This window comes from Uloborus diversus, chromosome 7 (genome assembly GCF_026930045.1).
Source record: "Uloborus diversus isolate 005 chromosome 7, Udiv.v.3.1, whole genome shotgun sequence".
In the NCBI taxonomy this organism is placed as follows: domain Eukaryota; kingdom Metazoa; phylum Arthropoda; class Arachnida; order Araneae; family Uloboridae; genus Uloborus; species Uloborus diversus.
This window is the reverse complement of record NC_072737.1, coordinates 151,967,435-151,990,136: the sequence shown is the minus strand read 5'-3', so window position 1 is coordinate 151,990,136 and position 22,702 is coordinate 151,967,435. Positions and strand designations below refer to the sequence as shown.

At 35.9% G+C, this 22,702-nt stretch overlaps 2 protein-coding genes across 2 annotated transcripts in view; one reads left to right on the top strand and one right to left on the bottom strand.

Annotated features, from left to right (window-relative positions):
* Window positions 1-11,577, bottom strand: part of LOC129226137 (metal-response element-binding transcription factor 2-like) — a 40,314-nt gene extending 28,737 nt beyond the window's left edge. The window contains exons 1-3 of the mRNA XM_054860733.1: window positions 11,315-11,577; window positions 10,181-10,440; window positions 8,020-8,101 (exon numbers count right to left, since the gene is read on the bottom strand). Of these exons, the coding sequence (XP_054716708.1) occupies window positions 8,020-8,101; window positions 10,181-10,402 (304 nt within the window). The 5' untranslated portion in view covers window positions 10,403-10,440; window positions 11,315-11,577. The remainder of the gene's footprint in view (window positions 1-8,019; window positions 8,102-10,180; window positions 10,441-11,314) is intronic.
* A 1,638-nt stretch (window positions 11,578-13,215) lies between these two features.
* The window catches only part of LOC129226021 (ubiquitin-related modifier 1-like), a 34,578-nt gene continuing 25,091 nt past the window's right edge, over window positions 13,216-22,702 (top strand). The window contains exon 1 of the mRNA XM_054860594.1: window positions 13,216-13,402. Coding sequence (XP_054716569.1) covers window positions 13,380-13,402 — 23 coding nt within the window. The 5' untranslated portion in view covers window positions 13,216-13,379. The remainder of the gene's footprint in view (window positions 13,403-22,702) is intronic.

Here is a 22,702-nt window from a genome sequence, read left to right as displayed (position 1 = left end):
AAAAGTTACGATCCTTACAATACTATTATTTGAGAACTAAGTATATGATGTTTTCGTTTTAAAGGTATTTATCGATCCTCAGAATCAATTTTTAATTGTTTAAAAGTGTTTTCATAAGCTTTTATGCAGTATCTTAGAAGAAAAATAATGTTTCTTAAACATACATGTGAGATGTCTAAATGGCGTTACGATCTTGACGCCGATAATTCTGTCCGTTTATTCATAATTTTTGACGATCCACTGTCTTCTAACCTCAATAAAAAGGTTATTATAATGTTATCTTCTTTAACCCATTGGTATTTTGAATAATTAATGCGTTACACATTGAACTATACATAAATTACAGTAGAAACATGGCTGGTTATGATTGTAACAAAAGCCATTTTGTGCTAAAATCGCCAAGCAAACCTCCGTTGGCGACAACATAATATACAATAAGCTAAAGGTTACCAGAGGGGAATTCCAGTTTGACAAATGTAGCTTATCGTTAGCTGCACCAATTTTGGCGACTTTATCACCTGCGCTAGAATTTTTTTCCCCCCGCTTTTATTATTTTAGGATTTTTTTTTTTTCTCTTCTTTCTTCTGGAAACATAATTTAACGATCTCCAAATAGAAATACGAATTTCTTTTTTCAATGTTTTTTTTTAGACATTGTTTTAATTCTTATGACATTAGAAAAAATATTCATTATTAAAACTGATGTCACTTTTTAAATTTTTTCTTAAAGCATATTGTTTATTTTTCCTCTAAAAATGTATACGTCGTATTTATTTGTCTCCATTTTTATTCCTTATTTGTCCCAATAAATTAAACTATGAGTTTGTATAGTAATTTCCATGAAGCTTTTTTTTAACCTTTCATCAACTTCAAAATCATTCCAAAACTTTATTATATGTAAAGAGCAGTATGTATAGCCATTCAAGTACTTCATTAATATCCTCTTTATTATTAAATTGCAAAATTCAAAAAGTAGTAAATAAAATTTTCATTGGGAAAGTTAAAAATCAGATTAACAATTGCCAAAAATAATGAAACTTACATTATGATGATGTCCAAAATCCGTTACCTACAGGATGTTGAATCTCCCTTTTTGTTTCTTTTGGCGAGAAAATATCTCGCCAGTTTTACAGCAAACCTAAGTTTAAGTTTAAATTGAAAGATTGCTTTAGGTTTTGTGACTTCGATTAATGTGGATTTTGAAGGGAGCCGCTGGCCCTTAAAATACCAGCATGAACCATTCCTATGGTTTTAATTTTATTTTGTTTATATTAATAAAAGTTAGTTTTGTTTTAGTTGATGGTTGTAATGTGGATACTTGTGTAACATTTTGACCAAATGAACAGATTTACGAACAATATTTAAAACCTCCAAAATTGGAACTGCTGAGTTCTTTCATCTGGCGTCCGCGACAGGATTTGATATTGTGATCATCTGAATCTGAAAAGTCTTGAAATTTACACAGGTAAGCTCAGTTTATTATTATACCTGTTGTAAATATTGCATTGAATGAAAATGACAAGTACATTAGAAATCCTAAAGAAGAAATGCGGAGGTTTAAGAACACAGACTTCAAAACTGTGTAACAAAATAGATACAGCACTAGAAAGTGAGGAAATCGCAGCAGAGCAGAAAATTGATCTTTTAAGTATTTATAAAGACCAGTTAAATGATAAGTATGACTGCTTGAAAAAATTAAATTCGGATATCCAAGATCTGACTGCCGAGTCGGAATTTGAAAATGAAATAGAAACTTCTGAACATTATAGCGAAAGAATAATAGAATTTCGGTACAAGATTACTAAGTTTTTAAAAGAACGTGCTGCTGAAAGTCAAAAGGAATTGTTTGAGTCATCAATCTCGAAAGATGAAAGTAATTCTCAATCCTTCAAAATTGAGCGTTGTATGAAACTTCCTAAACTTACCATACATAAGTTTTATGGGGACAGCAGTTGCTGGTTGGAATTTTGGGGCCAATTTTCTAATGCCATTGATAAAAACAAAAGTTTATCTCCTATCGACAAATTTTCATATTTGAAATCTCTACTTGGTGGCAGCGCTTATAATGCTGTTGCAGGATTTTCACTTACGGCAGAAAATTACAAATCAGCTGTAGATTTGTTGAAAAACAGATATGGTAGAAATGATTTAGTCATTAATAAGCGTATGAGTAAGCTGTTAAATTTAAAACCAGTGAAAAATTCCTATCACATAAGGGACTTAAGGGAACTTTATGATAATGTTGAAGTTCAAATTCGAAATTTGAACTCCCTCGGTGTTACAGCCAGTAGTTACGGACACTTGCTTGCACCTATTTTATTGAAATTAATTCCAACTGAAATGGTCCTGGATTTCAATCGTAAACGGTCAAGTATGACAGATATGGACATCGATGAACTTCTAACATTTATAAAAAATGAAGTTCAATCTCGTGAAGCAACAATTCATCTGCAGAATTCTGAAAAATATTCTTCAAGTAGTAAAAAAGAAAAAAATAAACATCAGACTAGTAAGTACAAATGGGATATTCCCACGACTTCTACATTAACTACAAATTCAAAAAGTGTTTGTATATTTTGCGATTTAACAGAACATGATTCGAAATCATGCAAGTCGAAGCCTATTTCTGACAAACGTGAAAAATTGCGGAAGACTGGGCGATGTTATGTTTGTTTTCGTAAATATCACCTATCCTCAAATTGCAAATTTAAAACTGAGAGCTGCAAAATATGCAATGGTAACTTTCATCACACATCAATTTGTACCAATAAAACTTTCAAACCCGCAAATGTAAACAGAGATACTGGGGGAGAATCAATTATTACTTCAGTTTCTCATTTTCGGAAAAATATTACTAATGTAAATACTAAAGAGGTAATTTTGCAAACTTCATGCGTTAAGGTGGAATCTGATTCAAATTCTAAATTGTCTTTAATTCTTGATGACACGGGAAGTCAAAAAACTTACGTCACAGAAAATTTAATTTCAGAATTAAACCCTCCAGTTTTAAGGCAAGAAAGACTTCAGATATTTTCATTTGGAGCTTTTAAACCTCAAATTAAAAATTTTGATGGCGTTGAGTTGAAGTTATCTCATGTAGATGATAAATCGCTTTGTATTGATATTGAAGCGTTAGTAACAGATGTGATTTCGAGTGTTAGTATTCACTCCCCACCACTTAGCAAAGAAGTTATGACTAAGCTAGTGTCATACAAGTTTTCGAGTTGTGATAACATAGGTGGTTCTCAAATCGAGTTATTAATTGGTGCGGATTATTTTTACCAAATCTGTTATGGACCGGTTGAAAAGTTAACAAAATCACTCTTTCTGTGTGATAGTTTGTTGGGGTACTCGCTTTGCGGTTTTGTAGAGGATGGGTCAATGAAAGGGGAAAGAAAATCTGTTTGTAGTTTCTCAGTCGTAAGTAGCAAGCTAAGCCCTGATAATGAGATCGAAAGCTTAAGATTTTTGTGGGAATTGGAATCACTCGGGATTATGCAATCTAGGGAAAATGTTTCAGAAGTAGAAAAGGCAATAATTGATAAATTTGAATCTAACTTAAAGTTTGTAAATAACAGATACGAAACTTCTTTATTATGGAAGGAAGATAAGTCTAAAGTTGCGAATAATTTCAGAATTGCAAGAAATCGCTTTGACGATTTAAGTAGAAAACTTGAAAGGGACATTAATTTATTTGAAAGTTATAAAGCTATTGTTTTGGAACAGGAACGTAATGGGGTTATAGAACCATGTTCTGATTCAAAAATCGAAAATAGTTATTTCATGCCTCATAGATCAGTAGTGAGAGAGGATAAGGTAACCTCTAAAGTTAGAATGGTGTTGGATGCTTCTTCAAAGGAGAAACATTTAAATTCTTTGAATGATTGTTTATTCCCCGGACCAAATCTTAATCCAAACGTTCTTGATATAATACTTAGTTTTAGGAAACATAATGTTGCATTTTGCGCCGATTTAGAAAAAGCTTTTTTGCAAATTGGAATTGCGGAAGAGGACAGGAATTACCTGAAATTTATATGGTTTAGTAACGAAAGGGGTGAATTAAAATTTATGAGATTTTCGAGGGCGGCTTTTGGGGTAAGCTGTTCCCCCTTTATTTTGGCTTCTACGATCAAGCATCATATTAAAAAATATGAAAATCATCCCCAAGTAGTTAATATTTTGAATTCATCCATTTATGTAGATGATTTGATATCTGGTGCGAAATCTTATGAAGAGGTATATTACATATCATCGACAGCTTCAGATATTTTTAAAGAAGCTGGAATGAATTTGCGGAAATTTAATACTAATTCCGTAAAACTTCGAAAAATGTGGGAAGAAAAGAGAATGTGTGAAACAGCTGAACTTCGTAATGATACCTTAAAGATCTTGGGTTTACTATGGAATACCAATTCTGACAGTTTGCATTTTGACGTTCCAGACTTTCGCGAGGATTGCAAAATCAATCCTTCAAAACGCGTTGTTTTGAAAACTGTTCTAAAGATATTTGATCCTCTTGGAATTCTTTTACCATTTACTGTTAGGATGAAAAGTTTGTTGCAAGAAACTTGGCAGCAAGGTATAGTTTGGGACGAAAACTTACCTAATGATCTAAAATACGAGTGGGAAAGTTGGTGTTCAGAAATTGATCATTTACCCAAGTTTGAGATACCCCGTAAATATTTTCCGGGGGGGTTTAGAAAATTTTGATACCTTAGAACTTCACATTTTTTCTGATGCAAGTCCTAAGGCTTATGGTGCTGTTGCATATTTTCGATGTGCCAAAATTGATAATGAAATTCGGACCAGTCTTGTTTGGGCAAAATGTAGGGTTTCCCCTATAAAACGTTTGACAATCCCTCGCCTCGAACTTATGGGTGCGATAATAGCTGCTAGGATGTGCAAATATTTAAAAACTGTTTTTAGTTCTCATGTTTTAGATGTCCATATTTGGTCAGATTCCATTGTCGCGCTACATTGGATAAAGGGTTCACCGATAAACTGGAAGCCATTTGTGGCAAATAGGGTAGAAGAAATACAGTCTTTGACTAACCCCAGAATTTGGAATTTTACTCCAGGGAAAGCCAATCCTGGAGATTTGTTGACCAGAGGGGAAAGTTTAACTAGTCTTGTAGAAAATACATTATGGTTTGAAGGTCCAGATTGGTTATCAATGCCTAAAGAAAGGTGGCCGAAGCATGACATTCTTCCCAGCAATAATGATTATTTGATTGAAAAGAGGTCCAAATTAAATTCTATTCAGCTTTCCTGCAATGTTAAATTACTTACAGAACCATTGCTGGATTTAGGAAAATTTAGTAAACTTAATCGTGTATACAACATCACCGCTTGGATTTTCAGATTCCTTAATAACATTAATAAGAAAAAGACTAAGCTGTCAGGTGAGCTTACTACTGCAGAAATTACAAAATCGGAAAAATATTGGTTAAAGTTAACTCAACAAACTGTGTTCACTCTTGAGATTGAAGAAATGAAACGGGAAGAACCTATCAATAAAAATTCTCCTTTATACAATTTAAACCCTAAATTGGATGAAGATGGTTTATTATATTTATCGGGAAGACTTCGCTTATCTGATCTGCCTCTAAGGGAAAAAAATCCTTGGATACTCCCAGGCGGGGAACAATTCACCAAACTGCTAATTCTTCAGGCCCATGAAAAAGTTTATCATTATGGAGTAGCCACAACCTTGGCGCATCTTCGAGAAACATATTACATCATCAAAGGAAGGAAATATGTTAAATCTGTGCTGAAATCTTGCATTATTTGCAAAAGATTTAAAGTTAGACCTGGCAAAGAAGAAATTGCTCCTTTACCAAAGGATAGGATAATTGAATCACCCCCATTTGAGACCTGTGCTGTTGATTTCGCCGGTCCTATTTTTATCAAAACTAAATCGGGCCCGGAAAAAGCTTACATTGTGCTCTTCACCTGTGGAGTTACTAGAGCTGTTCATCTGGAAGTAGCATCTGACCTCAGCACTGAAACCTTCATCTTAGCTTTCAAAAGATTTGTTTCACGTAGAGGACTCTGTAAAATTGTATACAGTGATAATGCCAAGATTTTTATCAAAACTGATAGTTTACTGAAGGAGATTTGGAGTAAGATTTCCAAAGCTGAGGTTCAACAGTATTTTACTAAAAACCGAATTGTGTGGAAATTTATTGTACCTAGAGCCAGCTGGTGGGGTGGGTTTTGGGAGCGCATGGTGCGTTCTGTCAAAACGCCCTTGAAGAAAGTTTTAGGACGATCTTGCTTCAGCTATGAAGAGATTCAAACCACTCTCACTGAGATCGAAGCTGTTATAAATGGAAGACCTTTAACTTACGTGTATGATGAAATTAACGAGCCATTTCCCCTAACTCCTTCTCATTTTCTGATAGGCAAGCGCCCAAATTTCTTTCCTGATATTCCTTCTGTGGCAGAACCAAAATCCAACAAAAAGACCCTCACGAAATTACTGAGATACAGAGATCAAATTTTAAACCATTTCTGGAAGCGTTGGAGAACGGAGTACTTACTGGAACTTCGATCTGCAAATTGCATCGTCCCAATGGATACTCCTACAAAATTCAAAATTGGAGACGTAGTTATAGTTTATGAAGACAAGGTTCCAAAACACATGTGGAAAATAGGAGTTGTTAAAGACCTTTTTTTCGGCAGAGACTCTAAAGTTAGATCTTGTGCTGTTCGAACGCCTTCAGGCGTTGTGAGGAGACCTATACAATTACTGTATAATTTAGAACTTGACATTGAGTCAGTGACTCAGTAAAAAAAATCTTCCGCATAAAAATGTCATTTCTGTTTACTTTTAAATTGAACTTTATGTTATTTCATGTCTAATTCAGACTGTTATATATTTTAGTTAGCTGTTATTCATTTGAAGTTTACACCAAGTTTGTAAGTATGTTAATTTGTTTGATTGCTATTATGTTAAAAAAAGTTAAATATTTGAATTTTGCAGAACATTTCAATTGTTCATCCTGGGGGAGTGTGTTGAATCTCCCTTTTTGTTTCTTTTGGCGAGAAAATATCTCGCCAGTTTTACGCAAACCTAAGTTTAAGTTTAAATTGAAAGATTGCTTTAGGTTTTGTGATTTCGATTAATGTGGATTTTGAAGGGAGCCGCTGGCCCTTGAAATACCAGCATTAACCATTCCTATGGTTTTAATTTTATTTTGTTTATGTTAATAAAAGTTAGTTTTGTTTTAGTTGATGGTTGTAATGTGGTTACTTGTGTAACATTTTGACCAAATGAACAGATTTACGAACAATATTTAAAACCTCCAAAATTGGAACTGCTGAGTTCTTTCACAGGACAACAATGTCCAAAATCTGTTACCTACAGACTGCTGATTTCATTTGCTAATTAACAATTTTTACAAATACCTGCTGTCTTTTCATGTTCATATATTGTGTTCTAGGTATGCATACTACAGAATAAAAGCAAAATTGATGTCAAATTTCAAAATTTTTGAAATTGCTCGAAGTTAACTTTTTTGTTCCCACCTTTTGTGAGAACTGCCCATATATATCCTATTCAGTAAGTTAGTAGTGCCCTATAGCCAGGGCTGAGGCATAAATACATGAAATACACCACCAGCTCAGTCAATTCCAGACAAGGACTGCAATTTCGTGCTTATTAGCACTCATCAGTCCGGCATAGGAAAGCGACTGAGCTGGAAGTGGAAAACTAATTAAGGAAGCCAAGAGTGCCAAATAAACTGGTAGCAATACAGAATTAGCACTGACCAGACGAGTGACCAAAGCATGGTTCGGTTCAACTCGAAGATTGAAGGCAAGGCAGGTATATTAGTTTGTTTGGCACTCTTGGCTTCCTTAATAGGTTTTCCACCTGCAGCTCAATCACTTTCCTATGCCGGGCTGATGAGTGCTAATAAGAAAGAAACTGCAGTCCTCGGCTGAAATTTACTGATCCGGCGGTGGTATTTCATGTATACACATCCTAGTTCGAACAAACAAAAGTTTGTACAGTTACCTTTGTATATATCTTTATACAGAGCCCAAAACTGAGAACCATCTTCAAATTTCACAGCACAACGGCTATACTCATCTTCAACCTAGAGAAACAAAAGAACATGAAGAAAAAAAAAAGACTTATGGGCAAAAATATATACCGTATTATCCCGCATTAGCCGGCATGGCCAAAAAAAAAACGAGGTTGACCAGTATGCTGGAAAATTCGAATCTTCCGGCATGCTGAACAATTCAAGGTTTATTTTGCAACAAAACAAATGTAAATTTCTCCATTCAGTTCCAATCAGAAAGCAAACCACCGCAAGGAAAAAATATAAATTCCAAAAGTAACATTCTTTCAAAAAAAGAAAAAACTTTGTGGCACACCCTTTGGTGCAGCTTTGTGACACAGTTAGTTAATATTTTAACAAAATTAAACTGTTCATTTTTACTAATAAGATATGTATGGAACTTTTATTATTCTTTATGCTGAAAATATATTTTTTAAAGCATTAATTTTTTTTCCTAACCTCTATTTTTCCGGCATACCAAAAAGGACCAGGCAAGTGTTGTTGAAAATCTGATGACCCCAGAAATTTGCAGCATGCCAGCTAATGCGGGGCAATACGTTAGTTAAACATAATTGCTAAATACGCGCTAACCCGATTTTTCGCATTCATTGGTTTAGCATGGTACCAACGATATAGCTCTTAAAAAAAGAGGAGTTGGTGGTTTGGATTTTTTAATCTATTTTTTCTTTCTCTCCATGCATTACATGTTCAAGTTTTTTGCAGTTCAGATGCAAAGATTCCACAATGGTAAATTTTAATTAATTATTTTCTTTCATGAAAGCTTGATTTTTGCAAGGTGAAATGTTTGTAATAAACAAAAACTTACCTCTTTTATATTTTGTTTTTTAAAAAACAATATTTTAGCAAATCTAGAGTTCATTTATATATTTAAGCTAAAAAAAATGATTGCTACTTATTAGATACTATTGCTATCATGCATTAATTTTACAAAGAACTAAAATGGTTTTAAATGCTATAAATCTGTATAAGATGGTTAGATCTCCTCACCAAAAAGTGGTACTAGTTATCTTTAATCAAAGTAAGATTTAGTAACAACTTTAAATAGATAAAAATTACTTGACTTCACAGAAAATACAAACTTACTACGCAAAACTTTTTCTTTAATTAAAAAGTTTCCAATTCACAACTGTTAACTAAGTTCGTTGTCAATATGTCAGTGGAACTCCCAGACATAGTAAGATAAATAAAGTATCTGCGCACACATCTCAAAGCTATTTGCAGATATGCACAGGGCTGCTGAAAGCCAAGGTGGGCCCTTGTCAGTTTGATCGTACAAACCCCCTCCCTCCATGAAATAATTAAAATTTGTACTACTCTGATTCCGAGTTGGACCCCGAGTTTCCGACTAGGAGGACATGCCCTCTCTGTGACCCCGGATATGTAAAACTGTACAGAGGGTAGGTAAAATGTTTAGTAATGTAATATTCAAAAAATTAGTTTTTTCATCAGTTTATCAACAGATTTTGAAAATAACCATTGTTTATTATTGTTATTAATGAAAAATTATTGGGCGATGTACGTATCTGCAGCAAACATATCTGTGCACAGTAACAAATGTTCCACGCACAGCATGTGCACTATGCATCTACATTATATAGCTATGCTCCCAGATTAACTGGAAAATATTTTGGCGTTGGGTAAAAACTTTTAACAGCTTAAAATTTTTAACTTCTCAATTAGGATGCACTGTATAGGGGTACTAATAATTACATTTTCTTTCAATTTTGCAAATTCTAGATGAAAGGTTAAGCAAAATTTCAGAAGTTTTAGGCTCTTTGGCAGCAAAAATGGGCAAAAATAAACTATATAGGAAAGCCATAAGAAATTCCAATCAATGAAGCTCAATTAATAATTAAATAAGAAAATTAAATTAAAAAAAACATGTAAAATAGTTTTATGAACTCCGAGCTCTGAAATACAAATCAAGTTAGTACTAAAAATTTGCACTGATGGGAGATCTTTGAACTACTTCTCCCATAACAATTTGCCAAAAAATATTTTTTTTACATATGGTATGGCACCTTTCAAACTTTTTCAAAAAAACTGTCACGCATGTAAAAAATTATATTAAATCTTTAAAACCTTGATTACCTTAATTATATTCGCTAAGTAAAGTAAGCCATCTGTCCACCTCACTAAAACATCAGATGATTCTCTGAATTTTTCCTTAGACGGAGGTTCATAAATGGAGGATTTTTCCGTGTAAACAGAAAAATCGTGAGGACCTTTCCTAGCATAACGCCAGTAATCTTCCTGGCTTTCTTTCAGAAGGCACAAACTTTCTGGTCTAAAGTCTTTCAGAGGATTATTCATTTCAGCTTTATGAGAAACAAAAACCAAGGCATTGCATCCTGAAAAGAATGAAATAGACATACATTGCAGTCATACACTTTGTTCAGAGGCGATGAATCTACTGAAAATAGAAATCATTTTGCACAAATCAAACATAACCTAATCATAGAAAAATTAAAGCTGTTACAAATGTAGGAATCAATAAATATTAATCAAACTCTCATTGGCTATTCTGTCCCAACTGCAGCTCTCTTAAAAAGCGGACAGTGTGCTTCCAGACAAAAAAAAAACAAACAGTACTTAAATTTCATTTATGGCACTTTTACATAGAATTTTGTAGAATACAATGTGCTATTTTTTCTTTTTTGTATACTATAAGTAAACAAAACTCAAGCATTTTTCAATGGAAATCATAATTTTTAATAACAACTGCTGTGATTATGAAAAGATTTTGAATTAGTTTAAGATTATGCTAAAATCTTGGAAAATTCAAATTAAGATTTGAATCAAATTCTAAGGGAAATAGGGGAATTACGTTTTAAGGCAAGACTTATATAAATCTTGATCATTTGGAAGAAAAAAAATGCTTTTGTACTAAGTTTTGTTAAAAGTTGAACTAATAGGGTAAATTACATTGTCAAGCACACTATTTTAAGCTGATCCGTAACTTTTCAAGGACCAAAAAACAGTTCATTAAATTTTCGTACCAAAGAATATTCTTGATGTCTCTTTTGGTTCCCGCCCCTATGAAAAGTATGATTGATGAGTAAGATAGTCATAAAAACAAAAAAATGGGAAAAAATAACACTAAATCCCGCTTGGAGGAAAAGTTTTAATAAACAATGAGAAAATTAAGAAAAAAATAATCGGAAAAATGAAAATTGTTAAATTAGAGCTTCATAAAAATACTTCAAGAAATATTGCATATCTTACCGAAAAACACACCTTAAGTTCAAAATTCAATGCAACATCAACATTATAAAATCACAACTATGAAGGAAAAAAATCCCTTTCCCTATCCCGCCAAAATACTGTCCAGATTTTGAATGCTATTTTTTTTCGTTAGTAAACAGGTTGGCTTTTGGCGGCGAGGTCTCAGATTATGACACGAAAGTTCTGCTCGATCCTGAACACAAAACGTATAAATTCACTTGAAATTGAAGTCTTTCTGTAAAAGAGGAAACAACTTTAACACACATCAATATTACATGTTTTAATAATACATAAATTAAGTCAAATACATTCTTTGCGCTACCGACCGATTACTCAATTTTTTGCTAATGGGAAATGGGTTTAGTTTAGCGCCATCTATTAAATGAAAGTGAAAAAAAAAAAAAAAATTTCTTGCTTCCTGCAGCAATTATCAATTTTTAAAGTCCCTAAATAACGAATGGCAATCAAATGTTTTAAAACCGAAAAGAAAGATCTCGATGTAATATATTATCGGAGTTAATTTGTTGAAAAACTTAATTTTAACATTGCAAAATAATCTTTAAAAAATACATATATAAACCAGTCATATTATACAAAAAAAAGGCTAAAATTGCAAAACAAGATGTAATTTTGATTTTTTTAATATGTTGTTTGGGTCAGTTAGAGAAGTGTAAATCTAAAAGTTTGCAGTTTTCAAAAACCTGTGCTCGCTGCGTAATTCGTAACGCTGCAGCCACTGTATAATGGCCGATGAAAAAGGTAAAACAACAAACGCACGTCGTAACGTATAAATTGCTTCGAAACTTAGTAAATGACAGAAATGTTAGTTCCCATGCATGATTTTTTTGTTCTTCATTCTTTTAAAAAGTTTTTTTTTTCTTTTTTTAAAGTCTTTTGGTTATTCTGGCCCATGTAAAAAAACCAAGTAGCACAAAAATATTGCTCGATGTAGGCCGACATAGACCGACGTTTGAATCCCGATTGATAACGGAGACGGTTTTGAGGATATAGAATTATGTCGAAGTATATTTTTTCGTCGGTTTTATTTAAAAAATCGTTTTTACTTCTTGTTTTGGCGTTTTTAAAAGTTAACCATATTAAAAGGTTTACTTTAGTAATTTTCTTATGAATACGCAATTCAGAGGATAAATAGAATACTATTGCAAGTATCGAGAAACGAGTTTTTTAATATCGAAAGAAGAATATTGTAACACTGACGTACTTTGACGTCAATCTATGCAATAAATTTTAAAATGGTTTCTACACATAGAACTATGTCAAAATATGTTTTTGTTTCGACATTATTTAAAATTTCATATTTAAGCTGTTTCAAATCAAGTGGAGAAAATAAATTAACTTCATAAACAGATGGTTAAAAAGAAGTACTCTGAATCTCCATATATCGAAATAATTGAAGAAAGAAATACGTACCTCGATGTTTTTCTGCATGAATTGATTTAAAGTCATTTGTACTCTTTATTTCGGTGTTCGGAATAAATTTAGCATTAGTAAAAATGTTTATAAAATGATATTCTTATTTGTATAAAATCAGAAACAAAATAGAAAAAAATTGCAAACATTGCGAGGATAACCGGTAGATGAGCCGGTGAGGATCATAATAGAAAAACATCGGAAGCAACTACAGTCCCTATATGAAAACGTAGTTTGTATGAAAACTACATGAAAACATAGACAAGAAACGTCCCTACATGAAAACGTAGTTTGTATGAAAACTACGTTTTCAAGTAGGGACTCTAGAAGCAACCAGTTAACCGGTAGCTTTAAAGAACGCTGCGGTTAGTACCGGTTAGTCACCGGTAGACCGGTTAAGCTCGTCGAACGCAACCAAGGTCTGAACACTCCCACAGACAAGAAATAATTAACTGTTCCTGTAACTAATGTGCACATGTTTGGGCGTGATGTAAACAATGGAGGCGCTGTCATAGATTTGTAAATGTCGTCACGATGAATTTATTTCGTTCTTGACACTTTTTCTGATTGTCTTAAAATTATCTTCCTTCCATAAAAAAAATTATCTAACAGCAAATGCAGCCTTTCCTTCAAAATGGAAGTAAAAATTCAATTTAGGTAATTTACAGTAACAAAATCTTGAATATTTTACAGTTCGGAACATTGTGAACATGTTTTTATCTCGATCCGGAAGGTTTTTCTCTTTTTACTGTTCCATTTTTCATGAACGATGCGGGATTTTTCTTTTCTTTTTTGAATTGAACAAAATTCTTGCAATATTTTGTCTTTCATGGACTTGAAATGCGTCATCATGAAACTGGCTTCGTTGTTCAGCATAAAGCAAATCTTGACCGAAATATACCTTATTATATCAATTCAGACAACATGCAAGCTCAGGGATGTGCCGACCAAAACTCGCTTTTGGAGCAATCTTGAAAATGGTGAGTTTAGAGCAGCTTGTAGCAGTAAAACTGAATTTGGAGCAGTAAAATTGCAAATTTGGAGCAGCCTGGAGCAGTAAAATTGCATATTTGGAGCATCTTGTAGCAGCAAAAATTTAAATTTTGCATTAATTTGGAGAAAGGTATCACGCACAAAAACATGTGTGACATGATAAAATAATAAAAAGAGATTGAGGATGCAAAAACACTCCAACTACTAATTGAAGCTTTCTTCGTTACATTTTTATTATTATTCCTTTTTTTTTTGTCTAATATTTTTCACAAAAGACAAGTCCTGTCTGTCCTGCTCTATTTTTTTCTCACACATCTGATTTAATTAGTTAATTTAGTTCACACATTTACTTTGCTTAATACATCTCTGCTTTAGTGCACATTTAAATTATAGTGCTTTGATACCTATTTTTAAAATTTGTTTGCTGTTATGTAGTCTATATATGTAAACGGCATAAGATATATCATATACATAAAACTCAGAAACATATTCAAAAAGGTTAAAAAAAATAAAATTTAAAAGCTTTACCTCAGCAAGTTACAAGTGAGTTTTATTGAGCTATTAATTAATCTTTTTTTTAATGGTATTTGTAAGTTATTTACTTATATTTGACCTTATATATACAAGGTGTTCCGTTTTAACCTGCAAGACCTGTATTTTCGCAATCGTTAGTCCTAGATGTATACTTCCAACTGCAAAAATGTTCAAAATCAGATGCAGAGTTAAGTTTGAAGCAAAAATAAAAATAAGTCAAAAAATACAGAAATTAACTTTTTATATGGTCCTCAAGTCCCCTAACTTATATTTAGGGAAATAATTCTGTAATAAAACTTTTTATTTTTAACTGTTTGATATATAATCACAAAAATTAATAATGAAACTACAATGAAAAAAAAAAAGAATTTTGAGAAATGATGCCATAAGAAAAAGAATTTTAAAATACACGTGAAAAAAAATTAAGACAAGCTAAGAATGGAAAAAAAATGCCTGAATCTAAGAAACTTGAAATATCTGCATATTCAGTGCCAGATCATTAGAATTCCCCGAGTTTTGCTATCTTATGTGTCCCCCAACCAAAATTAGAGATCATTTTTCTGTCCTGAAATCTTAAGCCCTGTCGCAGAATTTTATTTTACTTTCTGCGACAAATTTTCTGGACCTAATTTCTTTCTGCAAGAGTGCTCTGTGAAGTGAAAAATGAACTAATGAACAAACTTAAGTGCAGTTCATTTCAAAAGTGAAAAATTTGTTTACTTATTAACGAATTTTACATAACTTCTTGTTTAGGTAAATTCCTTTATACAAAACAAAAAGCATTAAAGCTCAATATCAGGGCTTCCACCAGATTTTCAGTTTTTGCTAGGGGGGGGGGGGAGTGAGTGACCTTGAGCTAAATCTATAAGGTAAATATTAACACCATGGTAACAGCAATTAGTAAGTACAGAAAAAACCAAAAGCAATGTAAATTATTATGCTAATTTATGTAATGCTAGTGTAAATTATTATGTTATAGTAGGGGGTAATTGTTTAAACAGAGATGCCACTCTCATATTTAAGTTACTCACTTTACACACACTCACTTACTTATCTGTAGTTCTTAATACCAGAAAAATACAGATGCACTATCTATTCAATACTCAAAGAAATAAGATCGGAAGAAAAAATAATTTTTAATTAAAATATTCATTACAGTTCGGTAGGCTCCCCCCCCCCCCCCCAAAAAAAAAAAAAAAAACTAAAACATGCACGTGATTGGGAAAAATAAATAAGGATCACCCCTCCTCCTCCCAAAAAAAAAATTATTAAAACATACATTTCACACAATTAAAACGAAGTATCCCCCTCCCCCCAAAAGGAAAAGGAATTTGATTAAAATATGCATTACAGTTTGGGGAAAAAAAAACTAAAACATGCATGTGAATTGGAGAAAAAAATGAATAAATAAAGGGCACCCTCCCATAAAAAAAATAAATAATAATATATGCAATACACAAGATTATAAACAAAGTATCCCCTCTCCCCAAAAGGAAAATAAATTTAATTAAAAAACACATTTTAGTCAGAACAAATTGAAAATTCAACCATTCCCCAGAAGAAAATAGGATTTTATTAAAATACCAAAGCAAAAAAGAACTCCCACCCCGGGATTGCCCCCCCCCCCCAAGGGCAAGGGCACCCCCCCAGTGAAAAAAATACCCCTCAAAACAACTCCCCCCCAAAAAAACTTACAAATTTTAATGTCTCAGTCCGCGCCATGACCCTCTCCCCCCCCCCCCCCAGGCTGGGCACCCTGCCCTGTTTGAAAAAGAATTTAAATCAAGTACTGGAGCAAGCAAAAGTTCACTTTCCATACTAAGAAAAAATAATTTAATTAGAATATGGATTTAGAAAAAGAATCTATAACTCCTCCAAAGAGAGAAGATTTTCATTCATGCAAGCACCCAGGGGCGTAGCTAAGGGGGGGGTTTTGGGGACAAACCCCCCCCCCCCCCCCCGAAAAGTTAGTCTCAAAAAAAAAAGGAAGCGAGAAGAGAAAGAAAAAAAAAAGAAGAAAAGGAAAAAATTCCAAGCGATTATACATATATATATATATATTGTTACAAATCCTGTAAATAGTAATTATTGTAGGAACGTAACCTGTAAATAGTTTCCCGTAATGAATATACAACCCCTTTTTCATATGGCTAAAGTATACGACCCCTCTATTTCCTTTTTGTTCGATAACGGTCTACGCATTTCGCGAAGAGGTAAGAATGTTGTGGAAAATTCTTTTCGGTGTATAAAAGCCGTTAGCGATGGATAAACAGTTAGTTTCGATTCAGATTTCGAACTGAGTGTGTGTATTAGCTCTGTTTATAGCGAGGCATTTCGCTGTGTTGTTTTCGTATTTGGAAGTAAATACGTGTGTAAACGTTGAGTTTACGGTGTTGCGTGATAATTGCTTAATTGCTGATGAATAATTTTGCAGTTGTTGACGATCTTTCCTGTACATAGTGTAAATAAATTTCCTGTGCTTTTATCGAGAACTGTGTCTTCATTTCAAGAAAGTGGAAGTCGCACCGAATCCGTTACAATTTGGCGCCCAACGTGGGGCTTCTTCTGGACTTTCTTGGAGTAAGTGTGACTTTGGACATTTTTTTTCATAAAGACTGTTTGAATTTATAGACTTTGTTTTTATGGTGATTACTCGCGCAATGGATGACCAATTAAAACAACTTCTGGAAGCAATTAATGCTGTGAAAAGTGACTTGACCGAAAGTTTGGCGGCTAATCAAGAACAATTAAAAAATGATATGGCGGCTAATCAAAACCAATTGAAAAGTGATTTAACGGTGCTGAAAAATGACCTAGTTTCTAACCAAGAGGAAATTAAAAACGATCTTACTTCGGTAAAGACTGTGATGGAAAATAAATTTAATGAGATAGAGCATCGAGTTGATGCTATTGAAGGAAAGTTTGAGGCAGTTGAAGGCCGATTCATCGCAGTGGAAAATAAAATCGAAGAGAAATTTGAAGAAAAATTAAGTTCCGTTGAAGGCCGATGCAATGCTGTAGAAAATAAACTGGAAGAAGAAGATAGAAAATTTCATCAACTTAAAGAGGACATCTTTAAAGACCTGGAAAGGAGATTGGCGACCGCGGAAAGCAGCTCTGTACAGTTTGGCGCTCCCACATCGGTTGCTCGACCGTCCATTAAACTTGCCGCATTTGATGGGAAAACTTCGTGGCAGGTTTACAAAACTCAGTTCATGATAGTGGCGGAAGCGAACGGATGGGACTCTGCTACCAAGGCCTGCCATCTTGCAGCATCCCTGAGAGGTGACGCAGCGGACATTCTTCAGACCCTTCCGGACAGCCAGTGCCTGGATTTCGCCGCCCTCACATCTGCGTTGGAGCTTCGCTTCGGTGAGAAGTGCCAGAAAGATTTCAGCCGACTCCAGTTGAAGTCCCGTTTCCAGAAAACCGGGGAAACCCTGCAAGAGCTAGCGGCGGACGTCGAGAGACTGTCTCATCTTGCTTTTTGCGACTGTCCTGCGGATGTTCGAGACAACCTGGCACTCAACTACTACATCGACGGGGTTCGAGATCCGGAAATCCAGAAAGCTCTACGGATGGCGGATGTCAAAGACCTGAACTCTGCTGTTGTGTATGCGATGAAGTTGGAGGCCGCCCAGCAAGCAACCCGCAAGGATCGTCATTCAATCCGCGGCGTGAAAACTGATGAGCCTGATCCGGTTTCGTCACGCTTTGCTGAACTGGAAAAGCAAATAAAAGAAATTGCAGGAATCCTCAAAAGGACTTCGGCTCCCAAGGACCAAAATGGACAATCACTTAAGTGCTGGAAATGTGGCGGCGAGGGTCACTTACGAAGAAACTGTGAAGCTCGCCAAGAAACCAGAGGGAAGAGCACCTCTCCCTCGCAGGTCCAGGAAAACTAAGCCATGGCAATCTCGCGGGGCGGAGGTCGCCAAATTGGAATGAGCCCCATCTTAAAGTTTTCCAGATTTCATCGACGAGTGGCGGCAGTAATGGACTGTTTGTTTACGCATACGTAAACGGGTTTCCCTGCGAACTGATTATTGACACTGGAGCCAATGTTACACTCATTAGAACAGATGTGGCTCGTCAATTTGGACTCAACATTCTATGGACGCCGCCCTGCGTTACCCTCCAAACTGTGACAGGTGACAAGATCGAGATTGAGGGTAAAGTAAACTTAGAAATTGTGTTTGGAAATGCCACTTACCATCATACGGCATTCGTTGCTGCTATCACGGACCCCTTCATTCTCGGATTGGACTTTTTGAAGAAATATGACTTCACTCTCGACTTCAAGACTAACGAGCTGCACTCGATGAGAGAAGACATAGCCGTTTTCCCTGCAGAAAGTGATGTAAAATCCGCTCATCAAATAATAGCCCAGACAGATTTATCGATTCCCTCAAGGTCAGAATCATTAATACCTGGCTCCATTGAAGAAAGCAATAGTTTTCGATTTGGACTCATTGAATACCCCAACTTAAGCAATAGCCCAAAAGGAGTGCTGGTAGCATCTACGCTGGTGGACCTTTCTAAAGATGTAATTCCTGTGCGAGTCGTCAACGTGAGTGAAAGGCCAAGGAATATCCGGAAAGGTGAAGTGCTGGCAACTTGTACTCCAGTAAACTGCATCATTAGAAGAATCAATTCCCACGAGACTGTGTCTTCTGAGTCCTTGACATCGAAGTTAATTGGGAGTGCACCCTTATCGAAAGATCAAAGAACTGATGCGGAACAATTGGTGGATGACTTCAAGCATCTGTTTTCATCTACATCGGAGGATGTTGGCCGTACGAATTTAACGCAGCATAGGATCTACACTGGAGAACACCCCCCTATTAAACAGCATCCAAGACGACTACCGTTCGCCAAGAAGGAAGAGGTTGAGACCCTCCTGAAAGAGATGAAGGAGAATGATGTAATCGAACCGTCTTCCAGTCCTTGGGCCTCTCCCATCGTCTTAGTCCGAAAGAAAGATGGCTCCACCAGATTTTGTGTCGATTACCGACGGCTGAATGAAATCACCAAGAAAGACAGCTACCCTCTTCCACGGATAGACGACACCTTGGACACTCTTTCCGGACACAAGTGGTTTTCGACCCTGGACTTGAAGAGCGGCTACTGGCAGGTTGAAATACACCCTGACGACCGAGAGAAGACAGCGTTTACAACTGGACAAGGCTTGTGGCAGTTTAAAGTTATGCCCTTCGGCCTCTGCAATGCACCAGCTACGTTCGAGCGTCTTATGGAGACAGTGTTAAGAGGACTTTCCTACGAATCCTGTCTGGTCTATTTAGACGATATCATCATCGTGGGACGCAGTTTCGAAGAACATCTGGCAAATCTTAGGAAGGTGCTGCAGAAGCTTAAGGAAGCCAATCTGAAGTTAAGCCCGTCCAAATGTAATTTGTTCCGCCGGGAAGTGAACTACCTTGGTCACATCATCTCTTCTGAGGGTGTACAAACCGATCCAGAAAAGGTGTCTGCTGTCAAGAGTTGGAGTCGTCCCGAAAACATCCATCAGCTGCGAAGTTTCCTGGGGCTCTGCACCTACTACAGGAAGTTTGTAAAGGGTTTTTCCAACATTGCACGACCTTTGCATAAGCTGACGGAGAGCAAGCAAAAGTTCGAATGGTCCAAAGAATGCGAAGATGCATTTCTACGACTGAAGGAGGCTTTAACATCAACGCCTATCCTCGCCTATCCTCAGCCTGAAAAATCCTTCATCCTGGACACTGATGCGAGCAACGAGGGCATCGGAGCTGTTTTATCCCAAGAAATTGACGGAAATGAACATGTCATCGCTTACTGGAGCAAATGCTTATCAAAGTCGGAGCGAAATTACTGCGTCACCAGAAAGGAGTTACTGGCCATAGTGAAAGCTGTAGAACACTTCCATCATTACCTCTACGGCCGAAAGTTTCTGCTTCGGACAGATCATGCCTCATTAACTTGGCTTTTGAACTTCAAAAATCCGGAAGGCCAGATAGCCAGATGGATACAGCGGCTCCAGGAATATGACATGGAGATCAAGCATCGAAAAGGGTTATCTCACGGTAATGCTGACGCTTTATCAAGGAGACCCTGTTCTGAGAACTGCCACTATTGTTCCCGAATCGAGAAACAGTTTGGAACGACTAGCCCTACCGCCTATCAGGTGACAGTGACTCCAACATCATCAGAACCTGATCCATGGAGTGATGACCAAGTTCGAAAAGATCAACTTGAAGACCCCGACATAAAACCAATTTTAGAGTTCATGGAAACTGACAGTCGACGCCCTAGCTGGCAGGACGTTTCCATCTTCAGTCCTGCAACAAAAAGATACTGGGCTTTATGGAACTCACTCCATTTACGGAACGGCGTGCTACACCGGAAATGGGAATATGACGACGGCAAGACATCTAGGTGGCAGTTACTACTTCCTCGATCCAGGATTTCAGATGTTCTGAAAGAAATACATAGTAGTGCGACTGGAGGACATTTTGGTGTCTTGAAAACCCTCAATAAAGTTCGGGAGCGCTTCTTCTGGAGCAAGGCGAAGGATGACGTGGAGAAGTGGTGCCATTCTTGTGACGCCTGTGCTGCTCGTAAAGGACCGAAGAAGAGAAGCAGAGGGAAGCTACATCTGTACAACGTTGGAGCTCCTTTCGAACGAATTGGGATCGACATCCTGGGTCCTCTACCAAGAACTGCTGATGGGAACAAATACATTCTTGTTTCCATCGACTACTTCACCAAATGGCCGGAAGCATATCCCATTCCAGATCAAGAGGCTACCACCGTAGCAGAGACTCTAGTCCAACACTGGATCTCGAGATATGGAACACCTTTGCAGATTCATTCCGATCAAGGGAGGAATTTCATCTCTGCTGTGTTTAAGGGCCTATGTCAAATTCTCGGAATTGAGAAAACTAGGACAACACCACTACACCCACAATCGGACGGCATGGTGGAGAGATTTAACCGCACAATCCTGAATAATCTCTCACTTATGGTCTCCAGAAATCAACAGGATTGGGACAAGAAGCTGCCTTTGTTCCTGCTGGCCTACCGCAGTGCTGTCCACGAGACTACCGGATATGCCCCATCTCAGATGCTCTTCGGACGAGAGCTTCGGCTACCTTGTGATCTCGTCTTCGGTCGTCCTCCGGATGCGCCTTCATCGCCTGAGGAGTACATCCAGGATCTCCAGGCCCGGTTGGAAGACGTTCATAACTTCGCACGAGAGCGAATCAACATCGCGGCGGAGAAGATGAAGACCCGATATGACACAAGGTCTACTGGACATAAATTCAACGAAGTCGACAAGGTTTGGTTATGGAATCCCATCCGACGGAAAGGTCTGTCACCCAAATTGCAGTCGCATTGGGATGGACCCTACAAAGTCCTTAACCGACTAAATGACGTCGTAGTGAGGATCCAAAAATCACCTAATGCAAAACCTAGGGTTGTACATTATGATCGGTTAGCCCCATACTATGGCCATAGTTCATGAGTATTACGTAAACAACCATGGTTGATAACATAAAAGTTGTAGATAATTTTTTTGCTTTTAATGTTTAGTAATATTTCTTGTTATTATTGTGTTTTCTGTATCTGTTAGTTATTAATTAATGTGTATATTTGTAAACTTGTGATAGAAGTTTGGCACCCTTTCTGGGGATTGTACTGCCCGGGACGTGCAGTCCTTAGGAAGGGGGCAATGTTACAAATCCTGTAAATAGTAATTATTGTAGGAACGTAACCTGTAAATAGTTTCCCGTAATGAATATACAACCCCTTTTTCATATGGCTAAAGTATACGACCCCTCTATTTCCTTTTTGTTCGATAACGGTCTACGCATTTCGCGAAGAGGTAAGAATGTTGTGGAAAATTCTTTTCGGTGTATAAAAGCCGTTAGCGATGGATAAACAGTTAGTTTCGATTCAGATTTCGAACTGAGTGTGTGTATTAGCTCTGTTTATAGCGAGGCATTTCGCTGTGTTGTTTTCGTATTTGGAAGTAAATACGTGTGTAAACGTTGAGTTTACGGTGTTGCGTGATAATTGCTTAATTGCTGATGAATAATTTTGCAGTTGTTGACGATCTTTCCTGTACATAGTGTAAATAAATTTCCTGTGCTTTTATCAAGAACTGTGTCTTCATTTCAAGAAAGTGGAAGTCGCACCGAATCCGTTACAATATATATATATATATATATATATATGTATGTATATACATATATATATATATATGTATGTATATACATATATATATATATATATATATATATATATATGTATGTATATACATATATATATATATATATGTATGTATATACATATATATATATATATATATATATATATATATATATATATATGTATGTATATACATATATATATATATATATATATATATATGTATGTATATACATTATT